Below are 13,429 nucleotides of genomic sequence, written 5' to 3'. Positions count from 1 at the left end.
CCACATCTGTCTTTTTAGGTACCTAAATTATTCATAAAGATTGCAAATATTCATTATGTGTATATTAGGATAAAAAAAATCTGCCAAGGCAGGTGCACAGGCTAAAAGAATACACCTTCCTGTTTCCTTTTTTTACCTCTGTTTAAAAAAAGAAATCACCCCTGAGCAAAGCTTCTAAGAAATGCCTCTAGTGGTAATTTCTGGAATGGAATTAAACAGATCGCTGTATAAAGGGGAAAAAAAAGAGCAAAGTAAGATGGACTGTGATGTCAACCCTAAGGTGAAAGGTCAACGGAGGAGGAGTTTCTTTCCTGTGAACTCTATAAAAGGTCAGCTCATCCACTGCAGAGAGACAGACCCGGCTCCATCCATCCTGAGGCTACAGCTTCTCCCTCCTAGAATCCCCAATGGAATTCAGCGCCAAAAGCTTCCAAAGAAGCCTGAGTTCCTCCTCGCAGGGCCCTGCACTCAGCATAAGGAGCTCCATGTATAGGAGGGGGGGCACACAGCACCTCGGGGTTGCACCCAGTGTCTATGGGGGAGCTGGAGGCCATGGCACCCGCATCTCGACCTCCAAAGGCACAGTGAGCTATGGGAGCGACCTCTCCCGAGGGGACCCATTTTTTGGCAATGAGAAGATGGCCATGCAGAACCTAAATGACCGGCTAGCAAGCTACCTAGAACAAGTGCGGTCCCTGGAGCAGTCCAACTTCAACCTTGAAAGGCAGATCAAGCAGTGGTATGAAACAAACGCGCCTACAACCAGTCGGGACTACAGTGCGTATTACAAACAAATCGAAGACCTGCAAAATCAGGTGAGAGAGGATGCCTGTGTTGTCTACTCCACTGTTTAGGTGCGTAATATATCAAGAGGGCATATACGTTAGGTGGTCCAAATGGACGTTGTAAATCAAATTGGGCTGAAATGCTACATCTATAAAAGTGGTATATTCTATCATCTACCCTTAGTGCTGGAGTACCTGACTACACAGTGGGATGACTTGTAAATCATACTGTCTTAAAATTTTTTAAATCTAATTACATAGGAAATATGAAAATTTTATCCTCCAATCTTATAATCTCTATTTTTTTCGCAGTTTACCAGCTCAGGGCTAAGTGGATAGTAAATATTTTTTCTGAAAAGAGCTAAAATTTTTTGTATGTGATAATGTCTTTTTAAATTTTTTCACCTAGTTCCAAAGAACTTTTGAAACCCCAGCCAATTTAGAGATTTTCCTCCTTTTATTTATGTAAATGTCGTAGTACAAGTATTAGAATACTGTGTCGTATTCCACGATAAAGTGATTCAGGGAGGAAATGGGGGGAAGGGGTTTAGGTCCTAACGATACCCAGATCTTTAAATGTCCTGTTTAATAACCTGATCATCACCACCAAGCAGTTGGGAAACCACTTCTACAGTAATAAAATGTTCAATTACCCCAATTCAAATTTATTGCAATCATATCAGAACCTGCTCCCATGTCATCCAAGAAAGGTGGAGTTCTCTGTTTTATCACTTATCTGGAATAAAAGAAGAAGACTTTGTTCCTCATTGAGGATTTCAGATATGACACTGAGCACATGCTCTGCTTTAAAATTCTTATCTAATCAAGAAAAAGTGTCCCTTTCATTTTCATTTCTATTTTAACATTCGTATTCCTTTAGAGCAAAGGCCACTCACTTACCAGCAAGTCTCTTTTTCTGGCATTGTAATGGACATCAGTATGATTTCATTCAGATTCTACAGGAAGTTACTTTGGGGTTTCAGGCACTTACAGATGTGTGAGGCAAAGGTGTTTAAATCGCCCTTTCTGCCAACAGGTCCTTCTTCTCAGACTCCCACTAAAAACATTCAGAATCAGCCAACCATTCTCCCCCACCTATCTCATGATTCACGTTTCTGCAGCTACTTTGGATCACCCCAAACACATAGGCACAGCCATCCGTTCCATTTAGCTGGGCAGATCCAGTATATGAAGGAAGGCAACCCTCTCCAGAACCGGATCTGCTGAAAGAGATACGTCATTGTAACATGTTCTACAAGCAGACTTCTGATCCACATGCATCTTAGAGAATTCACCCAGTTGAAAACCACTTCTTAAGATCAGGGGCTTATCCATCCTGATAGCCTCAGTGCCCAGCACAACTCCCACCACATAGCCAGTTCCCATTCATTCAGCCAATATTTAGCAGACACTAACTAGGTATTGGCACCACGCTGGCACTGGAGCATATGGTGGTGGACATAATATGATTTAGGGGGAAACAGGCATGGACAAAGGCAACATTTATCCCACACAGAGGGAAAATGCTAGCATGGAGGGCTGTGTGGGGCAATGAGAGCACAGGCAGTTATGTTTTGAGGAAACCAGTGACGGCTTCCTCAAGGCAATGATGTCTAAGCTGAGACATGGAGGAGGAGGGGGAGGAGGAGGAGGGGGAGGAGGAGGAGGGGGAGGAGGAGGAGGGGGAGGACGAGGAGGGGGAGGACGAGGAGGGGAGGAGGAGGACTTCACCAGGTGAGAGGGGCTCAGAGGAATGGTCTAAGCAGGAACAACATCAAAGGCAGGGCACTCAGTAAGGTTGATGGCTCAAGTTGAATTAAATTCTCCTTTTGTAAAATCACAAGAAAGCTGACCAACCCTGGGGACTAGAGTTGCATTTTACGACTCTATTGTGCTAAATACCCATATCATTATTTCTCCTTTCTACTCTCATGTGGAAATTCTTGAACACCATCTTTCATATAATAGTGGTTGGAGCTGAGGATAAACTCAATCATTTTAAGCTCTATCCAGTTGAAACTGTCGTTTTTTTCTCATGTATTTTCCAGATTAAAGATGCTCGACTGCAAAATGCTCAACGTGTCCTGCAAATTGATAATGCTAAACTGGCCGCCGAAGACTTCAGGCTGAAGTAGGTTCTTTAATATCATGGTAGAACTTCCTGAAAAGGAACTCTTTTTAGTAGTCCTTCATGACACTCAGCTTTCCATATTATTGTTGGTAAAGGAGCTACCATTAAATATTTTCAGAATCTTGGAATTTAAAGGTGTTAGAAGATATCTGGTCTAACCCAGCACTCAGGGCTGGACTTCTCTCTCCCACAATCCTAAAATCCGGTCACCCTGCATGTAACTGAACACCAGTAACTACTACTGTTTTCCTTGATTAGGTCTGGTTGCTAGAACTTTCTTTTTTAGTAACCTGGCATCTACCTTTTCACTCACTGAAGCTAACTCTGCCCTTTGAAGTAATAACAAAGCAGTTTACAACTCCCCGTCTGCATAAGTGCCCTTCTACTACCTAAAGGAGCCATCTCTCTACCCTTAGTGATTCTCCAAGTGAGCCATCCATGTTCCTTCGAGTGCCTACAAGTGCATGACCCAAGTTCCAGGGATGCTTTCGAGTTTGCCAGAGTTTTACAGTACACTCTAACTGATCAAAGAACTAGGACTAGGATCAAAGCAGTTCAAAATGCGTTCACTCTCTTGTAGTCATTTCACACTACCTGTGACCAGAGCTGTTCCTCATAAAGTGCTTCTACACTAGGGCTTCCTCATCCTGAATTTGTACAATGCATCAGCACTAAAAAGTCTGTTGTGATTTAGAAGCTTAGCATTTTAATGCTACAAGGAATCAAAAAGAAGGAAATGGGAAAGGAGATCTGAAGATTAAAGCAATAAATGTTCATTAATTTCAATTTTGCTAAGTCAGCATCTGAGTGTTCCATTGCATTATCATTTTTTTAAAGTGTGCTACTATAATAAAAATGGGAGTTTATGAGATTATAGAGGAGAATGTGTGAATTTTTAAGATAATTCACTTTGGATGCATCTGTTTACAAAATACTAAAAATAAATTGATCATGTACCTTCATTAAGTAGATCTAACTAGCCATTACTTAATATCAATAATGAAAACCCTTTGATAACACAGTAATTAAAGGAAAAAATTTTTTTATTTCTTTTAAAATATATTCTAGAATTTAGGAACTTTTAGAAGTTATTTCAGGTTGCTTTTTTGCCAATCACTCCAAATCACAGAGATTACATTATGGAGCAAATTATCAGATTCCCAGGTTCTCATGAATATTTTTGGAATGTATAAAGGGGGACACAATAATGTAATGAAATTGATCTCCTTGTATACCACATAAAACTCTATCTCATTATATTAATATTATCACTTCCCTAATGGCTTCAGAAGAACTCAATGATCTCTGCATACTTATTAATTCACAGGTATGAGACTGAGAGAGCGATTCGCCTAACAGTGGAGGCTGATCTCCAAGGCCTGAATAAGGTCGTGGATGATCTAACCCTACGAAAAACAGACTTGGAGATTCAAATTGAAGAATTAACTAAGGAACTGATTCTCCTCAAAAAAGAACATCAGGAGGTGAGGAAATATTCAGAAGTGGTATTGGGAATGATAGAATGGCTCTAATAATAGAAAGGAGGAGAAGGAGGAGGAAGAGTTGGTGGTGGTGGTGATGGTGAAGACGATGACAACAATAATGACATAAGCCCTAACTTCTTTTCCTAAGGTTGCTGTCAGGGTTAATGACTTAGGGCAGTACCTGGACTACAACAAGCCCTACCTAAGTTATTATTTTCTTTCTTTTTGACTCATTCCCAATCAAAGAAGCCATAAAACTTATTGTGTCTTTTCTGCTCAGCCTTATCTGAGAATGTGCTTCAGACTACAACCAATCAGGATTTTTCTGTCTCGTAGGAAGTGGACAGCCTACGCAGACAGCTGGGCAATACTGTCAGTGTAGAGGTGGATGCTGCTCCAGGCCTGAACCTCGGCACCATCATGAATGAAATGAGGCAGAAATATGAAGCCATGGCCCAGGAGAACCTTCGGAAGGCCAAAGAACAGTTTGACGTACAGGTAATAGCATAATTCTAAAGGGTAAGTAAGTGTGTAGAAGCCATCCTACAAAAAGAGATAACTCATTTTCTTTCTTTCTTCATTCCTTGCTTCCTTTTTTCCCTTCCTTATCTAATTTTTCATTTTTGGAACGTGTCTAGATTGAAACTCTGCAGCAACAAGTCACAGTGAGCACTGAAGAGTTAAAAGGAACTGAGGTTCAAACAAAGGAGCTGAGACGCACCTACCAGAACCTGGAGATAGACCTCCAGTCCCATCTCAGGATGGTAAAGCACATCTAACTTCCCACTCTCAATGTAGTGTGTGTTTACTAAGTGCCTGTGTTAGGAACTCTGGAAATGCAAAGACCTATAAGAAATAACCCCCATTTTGCAGAGCTGGCAGGGAAACAGGCCAAACAATAGATTATAATTAAAAGACAAAAAGAAATCAAGGAAAAGGGCAATGTACTGCAAGGATGCAGAGGAAAAAGTAGATCTAGAAGACTTCACAGGGAAAGGGGGATTTAAACTAGATCTGAAAACTTGAGATGAATTTTTAAGCTGGAGAATAGGGGTAAAGACATTCCAGGCTAAGCGAATCAGTCAGCTCACGATAAATTATGCTGTGGTAACAACCACAAAATCACAATGGCTTACAACACTACATCCAACATGGGTTGGCTACAGCTCTGCTCCACGACATTTCTGCTCCATGGGGTAAGCCTAAAGGAGTAGATGCTAGCTGGGACATGCCAGTGTTGCAGCAGAAAGCAAAGAGCTATGGCCAGACCATGCGATAGCTCTTAAAGCTTCTCCTCCGAAAAGGCACTTGTCAGTTTCACCTGCATTTCATTAGCTAAAGAAAGTCACATGACCAAGCCTGGTGTCAAGGGGATGAGGAAATCTAATCCTCCATGTGGAGGGGAACCGCAAAGGGCAGGAAGGGGAAGCAATAATACAGAAAAATAATACAGTGCCACAGTAAGAGAACAGTGAGCCCAGTGCTAAAAACAAATACAGAAAAACCCCAAGAGCTAGTGATCCTAGCTGGCTGGCTGAGGTTGCCAAGATGGAAAGAGTGGGCGATAAAGCTAGAAATATATGTGATGCACACAATAACCAGCCGCAGAAAATCTTCCCAAAAGACATTAAAATTGAGTCACCTCTTAAATCAAGTCCTCAAACAAGAAATATCCATTTTTTCTTGTGCTCATAGAAAGAATCTTTGGAGCATACACTAGAGGAGACCAAAGCCCGTTATGGTGACCAGTTGGCCGCCATCCAGGCACTGCTAAGCTCCCTAGAGTTCCAGCTGATGCAGATTCGGACTGATGCAGAACGCCAGAACAATGAGTACAATATTCTCCTTGACATAAAGACCCGGCTTGAGCAGGAAATTGCTACTTACCGCCGCCTTCTGGAGGGAGAAGATGTAAAGTAAGGCTCTTAGAATCAAGGGATATGTGTCAATGTCTCTATGCTGTGCTATTTTAACGTTTACACATTAAACTCTGTCACTCATTCCCCAGCATCAATGCAATCCCTAGCACAAAAGCAACTACACACACACATACCCCAACAACAACAAAACAAAAATATACCACAAAGTATACACACCCCAAAAATACCAAGTATAGCCTTTGTACTTGAGGTTGTGTCATAGGACTGAGTTAGAAAATGGTTATACAGATAACACAGATTATGCTTATGGTAATTTTTATGATTAATACACAATTGAAAACACAATAACTTTTTAAAATTCTCATTGAGAGGTCATGAATTCAACAGGCCACAGAGGTCTGTAGGAACCAGTCTGAGAATCGTCAGTGTTGCAGAAGCCACTGTCTTCAAATATCACACCCAAGAAAGTCAACAAGAGAACACAAGATTTAAAATTCCATTGTAATTGTGTTATTTTAATTACAAAAACTTCTAGCATATGTTAAACAGGTCAGTTTTGAAGTCTATATATTTTTCAAGTTAAAAAATAAGGCTCTCAAGTTTCAAGTAACAAGCATTATAAAGGGGCAAAAATACAAACACAGCATTAAAACACACATCACTTAGACTTTATTTTGAGACAAAAAAGGTAGGGCAGTGCTTCGCTTTCAAAATGGCAATAACACTTTTTTCTGTTTTTCTTCTTCTTTTCTTAAAAAAACATAGCACTACAGAATTCCAGTTAAGCAACCTGGAGGAGAGAGGTAAGTGTTCTAATTTTGACACATTTCCTGTAAGACTGAATGCTCACTTCGTAACTTACCACTTCTTATCTGCCATTGGTGAAAAGTACAGGGAGACCAGCTCTCAAGTGAGAGGATATTACCCTAGGGATTCTGAAAATCAGGCACGTCAAATAAAGACACCCCCATACAGGGAACTGTCACACTCCCTGTGACAGGGTAATTTTTTTTTTGGCCCGTTCTATTTCAGTCCTGAGACATTCTGAGATCCTGAAAACGAAAGATAAGATGAAAATGTGCATTTTGCTTAATACAATATTGTATATTTCTCTTTGGGGGTGGGGAGAGTTGAAACTTTGTAAATTTGGGGAGACTGGCACATTTTCTGCATTTTTTTATAAAATGGACTTAAGATCATTTAAGAAAGAGAATGGGTTCAACTTTTTCTAAAAGGAAATAGGTACAAAATAATAATAATTTAGAGTTGAATATTATAAAGCAGGAGAGTCATGTGTCTGAGTTAACATTTTATATTTAAATCTAAATTCAGATGTAAAGAAAACCAGGAAGATCAAGACAGTAGTGCAAGAAGTAGTGGACGGCAAGGTGGTGTCTTCTGAAGTCAAAGAGGTGGAGGAAACCATATAAACAGCTGCCAGAAGGAGATGCTGCTGAAGTTTTGAAAGAAATGTAGCTATAAGTTTTGCTCCCTACAAGAAAGTGGTCATCAGAAAGTACCATTAATGCTTTGTAGTGATTAGAAGGGAAAAAAAAAAAAAGCCCATTTATCAGTCTCTGTAATTGAATATGAACGTTTTACTCAGAGGAGCTGCAAATTGCCTGCAAAAATGAAATCCAATGAGCACTAGGATATCTAAAACACCATTACTGCCATCCTTGCCTCGAAGCACATTAATTACAAGCCATAGACCCCCTAATATCAATTCGTTAATGTTCCTGAAAATTACAGCACATTTCAATTATACTAAACTTCACAAAGCAGAGGAGTCTATCGAAATTGCAAATAAATCTCTCTCTCTAAATTTTTCTGTTTCTGAGTTGCCAACTCGCCTCTCAGGGATCCCTGGATAATTGAGTCATTTCTTGATTAATTTCATTGAATTTTCAGTATCAGTACAATTCTGCTAGCTTTGAGTTATAGCTGCTTTTTTCCATTGTCGCCACTGCCTTTTAAACCTCAACTCCGCTCTTTGAATAATTTGAGAGTCAAATTCCAATCATAAATGCTGAGCAGAATAAGAATAAGCACATTATCCTTGAAATGGGAGTAGATTGAAAGCAAAATTAGTCAAACCCTCCTCACGGCAGAATGCTTCTCCTTATGATAATAAACTGCATAAATCATTGAGTGCTCTCCTTTTTTTATGTGGTGAACGTATGTAGGAAATGTTTCTCACTATTTTTTTTAAAAACAGCTTTAATGAGACATAATTCACACACCATAAAATTCATCCTTGCAAAGTGTACAAGTCAGTGGTCTTCAGTATGTTCATAGGTTTGTGCAACCATCACCACTATCTAATTTGAGAGCATTTCATTACCCCAAAAAGAACCCCATTAGTAGTCACCCCCATCTACCTTCCCCCTAACCCCTGACAACCACTAATCCACTTCCTCTCTCTATGGATTTGCTTAATCTGAACATTTCATATAAATGAAATCATACAATGTGTTCTTTTGTACACAAATGTTCATAGCAGCATTATTAATAATATTCCCAAAGTGAAAACAACTCAAACATCCATCAACTGATGACTGGATAAACAAAATGTCATATCCATACAATAGAATGTTATTCGGCAATAAAAAGAAATGAGGTACTGATACATGCTACAACATGGATGAACCTTGAACACATTATGCTAAGAAGCCAGATAAAATAGAGGTATATTGTATTCTCACCCGTTTTGCATTTTTTTTTATAATTTTATTTATTTATTTATTTTTCCCCCAAAGCCCCAGTAGATAGTTGCATGTCATAGCTGCACATCCTTCTAGTTGCTGTATGTGGGACGCGGCCTCAGCATGGCCGGAGAAGCGATGCGTCCATGTGCGCCCGGGATCCGAACCCGGGCTGCCAGCAGGGGAGCGAGTGCACTTAACCACTAAGCCATGGGGCCGGCCCCTTTTTTGCATTTTAGTGAGCAATAACTGCCTTGCAAATGTTTACAGGAAAAATAAATTTGCCTTCTATTATTGTATTCCAGTAAATGGATAGCTTGGATTTAAATCTTGAGACTGTGTAAGTTGATAAATAAATAGGATTTTGAGTGTGATTATTATATTGAAAATAATAATGTGATTCACTAAAGAATAATAATATCTACCATTTATTGAGCACTTACTATGAGCTAAACAGTGTGCCACGCATTTTACATGCATTTCTCATTTAATCTTCACAATAACTCCATGAGATAGAAGCTATTAGATTGAATCATATAAACTCGCCAATATGTGATCATTTTTGAACTTCAAAAATAGCAATTTCATACAGTTTGACCATATTATATTATCCACATTTTACATATGAAGACACTGAGGATTACATATGAGGACATGAAATACGTACTTTCTCAAACCCATAGTTACCAAGTAACGGAGCAAGACTGAGCCTCAGGGCTGTCTGTCTGAAGTCATGATACCCTTTTAAGTAACATGACAAACAATTACTGGGTCACACTTGAAATGAGCATTTGCCTATTCTTAGTTGTTTTTTTGTTTTATAATTGTCACTTTCACTAGCCAGACACTTACAACACCCAATTGTCACAAATGTCCAACTAACATCACACACAAGACTTGATTCCGCACAACTTTTGTCAGAAAAGATATTATTCTGACCGACTCTCATTCCTTTGCTTTTAAAAGAAGTGAAGAGGTTCACTCTCATTTTTTTCTTAATTTCCTTCCAAGTCACTCTGGTTAGTAAATTGCTTTTAAAGACAAATTGCTTTTAAAGACATTAAGAACTTTTGGAAGTGAATTCTTTTTCACCTACCAAGACACATTCCAGAATAGTCTGAAACTTTGACATGCAAATACCAGAGACCATGAGTCTGATTAATAAAAAACCTACAGAAGATGAGTTTGAAATTCACTAGGTGAGGCCACTGTCAGACGGCAATAATGACCTTTTGTTAAAAGAGGTAGGACTATTACTTTTAACTCAATTTTCTATCATTAAAATGAAGACTAACCCTTGCCTTTTGGCCTATCGCTAGTTTCTTCCAAGTAATCTTTCAAAGAAAGTAGATGAGACCATACATACATGTGGAACCAGATGACTCCACCTCCGGTTCAACTAGTGCTTACTGTGTGAAAGCGAAGCATTAATCTCCGTATCTATCTATACTTTTTGTAGGAGCTAAGAAACAGAACAGCACGATCCTACTTCTGACAGGCATACAGATCCGGAGAAGATTCCTAGTCCTTAAATATAGGTCTCTTCATCACACATTAGAATCGTCATCAATGTATTTCATGACTTTATGTGAAATCATCAGTGCAGAAGTGGAGCTATCAAACTCAGAGAGATCACCTAGAGGTGAGGTTGGGACAGAGAGAAGTATTTTTTTCTGGGCTTTGGGAATTACTCCTACACAGAGCCTTACAACATCTAAAAAGAAGAATGACGTGGAATGGTATAAAATTAAACCCTGACCAGTGGTCACCCTCTGCTCTCACCCTTACCTCGCTCGGGGCAGTCTCGGGTACCCGAGTACACCTTCAAATAACAATTTCAACTTAAAGCATTGGTTAGTGATTTCTATTTTTTAATTTCACTTCAAACGTCTGTTTTCTCTCCCCTAGACTCACTTCCAAGATCCCCCTTACCGGAGTACTATTTTATCTTCCTCCCCCTCTCTTTCACCACGTATGATCCTCCCCAGCTTTTGAGAACCATTGAGGTCTAAAGTCCAGACCGCATCCTCAAGCGTGACCCCAGGGTCCTTGTTCTTCCTCATCTCACTAGCACGGCATAAAACATCAGTAACCCAATATTCTTTCACTCACTCACAGGATCTTAAAATGTTATTCAAAGCAAAAGCAAAAAGTGTTATGAACCAAGTGATCAGTGAACTGCAGAAAGCGGAAAGTCTGTCTGTAAGGGAAAGAACTCAGGTGGAAAATCCTGCAATCAAAGATGGGGAAACTAACCAATCTGGCATGAAAAGATAAGCACACATTTTACTTTCTAAAAATCTAAAGATTTACAAATACCACGTAAATAATTGTCTCTATTTTGCATATTCCCTAAACTGTACAAAAATGGAAGATGTAATTCTTTTGAACAGTTCACCCTGGTTGTAGGCATTTTCCTTTGTCTCAACTTATGTAATCACTTTGCCAACAAGCACAAGATTGTTTCCGCTTTATACATTCCCACCTTCCTTATTTTTACAGCTGTCAAAGAAAATTATTTTCACTTCTAAAAACTCTCAAAAAGAGGCTTGACTGTTTAACTTGGCCCTCCCTGCCCGCCCCCAAAAAGCCACTGAAGAAGAAATATTTCTCTTTTCAACTTCTGAAGTTGCTCCTCATTCATAATTGGATTCAGAATAAATCTTCAGAGTAAATTACAGCAAAGTCATTTTTAAATGAAATGAATTTTAAATGACACATTCAAACATATTAAGGATTAAGTTCTTTCAAGTGAAATAACTCCAGGATTGCAAGGATAAAGTTTAGCCAAACACTAGGCTAAGACTCAGGATAAAAAATGAATTAGACATAGTCCCTACCTGAGAAGCTTACAGTCTAGGATAATATATACAGTCACGCATCGCATAACAACAATGGACTGCATATACGACGGTGGTCCCATAAGATTAGTACCATATAGCCTAGGTATGCACTAGGCTATACCATCTAGGTTTCCGTGAGTACTGTAGAGGAGGAAGAAATTTTCCTCTACCCTTCTAGGTTCTTTTGCCTGGTCTAAGAATTAAAGTGACATGAGACAGATTAACAGGAGAAAAACAAACAAAAGTTTAATAACATGCATACATGGGAGAAACCCAGGGAAACCGAGTAGTTCACTAAAATGGCCCAAGCCCTCACCTTAAATACTATTCTCAGCTAAAGACAAAAAATGTTGGGGATGGGGAGAGCCAGGAACTTCAAAGACAATTCACAGATAGGTGAAAAGGAGCAAATGTTTGGAAAACAAGCATTTGTTTGGCCACACAGAAACAGAACACAGAGGCGAGCCCAATAAACAGGCTTTCTAGATTCCTCCCTGTCTACCACCTAGTTCGTGTTATGCTAGGGTGAGAGCTGCTTCCTGAGACAGGTTTTCTTATCTGAATTCTTTTAGGCAGTTAAGGGGGAGTAACAAAAAAACTTTCTGAGTCTCTTGTTTCTTAAAAAAAATCAGCTTAGGGCCGGCCCTGTGGCTTGGTGGTTAAGTGCGCGCGCTGCGATGCTGGTGGCCCGGGTTCGGATCCCGGGTGCGCATCGGGGCACCGCTTCTCCGTTCATCCTGAGGCCGAGTCCCACATACAGCAACTAGAAGGATGTGCAGCTATGACATACAACTATCCACTGGGGCTTTGGGGGGAAAAAATAAAATAAATAAAATCTTAAAAAAAAAAAAATCAGCTTACAATAATCCTCATGTTAAGGAGATACATTTTGGGGTGGCAAATTTTGTTCACCTTCGGTACACTCAATGATGTTGGGCACAACTGTGAAATCACCTAATGCATTTCACAGAATGTATCCCCGTCATTAAGCGACACATGACTGTAATGTGTGTAGAAACATAAAGCTGTAACATGTATATATAATGTATAGATATTGAGCAAAAGTATTTAAAATTTACATATAGGCATTAGAATCGGAAAGTACACATTTCAGCACAAAATTGTTTCCAAATTTAAAAATTCAAGTTATTCATATGCCTATATTATGTGATCATATCACTAAGTTACAATTCTGAATTTGGCACATTCTCTCTGGCCTGTAAGCAAGTAATAGCTTGTTTTCATTACTATGGCAATAAAATGGAGTCACTGTGTCTTCGGGGGATGCTGCTTGTGAGTGACTAATAATTAACAACCATAACATCAAGTTCCTGTGTGGGAAGTGCAAGTTTAATTAGTACTTTATAAGATCTCTGGAGATGCAGTTACACGTCAAAAGTAAAACCAAAAACACGTTTGCCTATATGCTTGCAGGATTTCATGTGTGGTGTCACTTCTTATAAACCGTGAAGAGTAGATTTCTAGGTCTCACCCTGTACACTGAGAAATGAAATTCAAGGAGAAAGCTTTCGTGAAAAGGAAAGAGCTATAAAGTTCCTGGTTGACGTGCAGGACGGAAGCCCAGGCTCACGACTGGAGGG

The 13,429-nt window shown here is 39.5% G+C and overlaps 1 protein-coding gene across 2 annotated transcripts; it reads left to right on the top strand.

Annotated features, from left to right (window-relative positions):
* Positions 1-407: 407 nt before the first annotated feature.
* KRT20 (keratin 20) lies at positions 408-8,429 on the top strand. Of its 2 annotated transcripts, XM_087440214.1 has the most exons (9): positions 408-815; positions 2,834-2,916; positions 4,244-4,400; positions 4,737-4,898; positions 5,039-5,164; positions 6,096-6,316; positions 6,650-6,651; positions 7,054-7,083; positions 7,613-8,429. In XM_087440214.1, the coding sequence occupies exons 1-9, from the start codon at positions 408-410 to the stop codon at positions 7,708-7,710; spliced, it is 1,287 nt and encodes a 428-aa protein (XP_087296340.1). In that variant the 3' UTR covers positions 7,711-8,429. The 2 variants fall into 2 exon arrangements, with proteins under 2 accessions (XP_087296340.1, XP_087296339.1); XM_087440213.1 differs by lacking the exon at positions 6,650-6,651 and having other exon boundaries at positions 7,046-7,083.
* Positions 8,430-13,429: the final 5,000 nt, after the last annotated feature.

This window comes from Ceratotherium simum, chromosome 16 (assembly GCF_057802395.1).
Source record: "Ceratotherium simum simum isolate JZ-2026a chromosome 16, ASM5780239v1, whole genome shotgun sequence".
Classification (NCBI taxonomy): Eukaryota; Metazoa; Chordata; class Mammalia; order Perissodactyla; family Rhinocerotidae; genus Ceratotherium; species Ceratotherium simum.
Note: the sequence above shows the minus strand (reverse complement) of the source record. Positions and strands in the feature narration are given on the sequence as shown.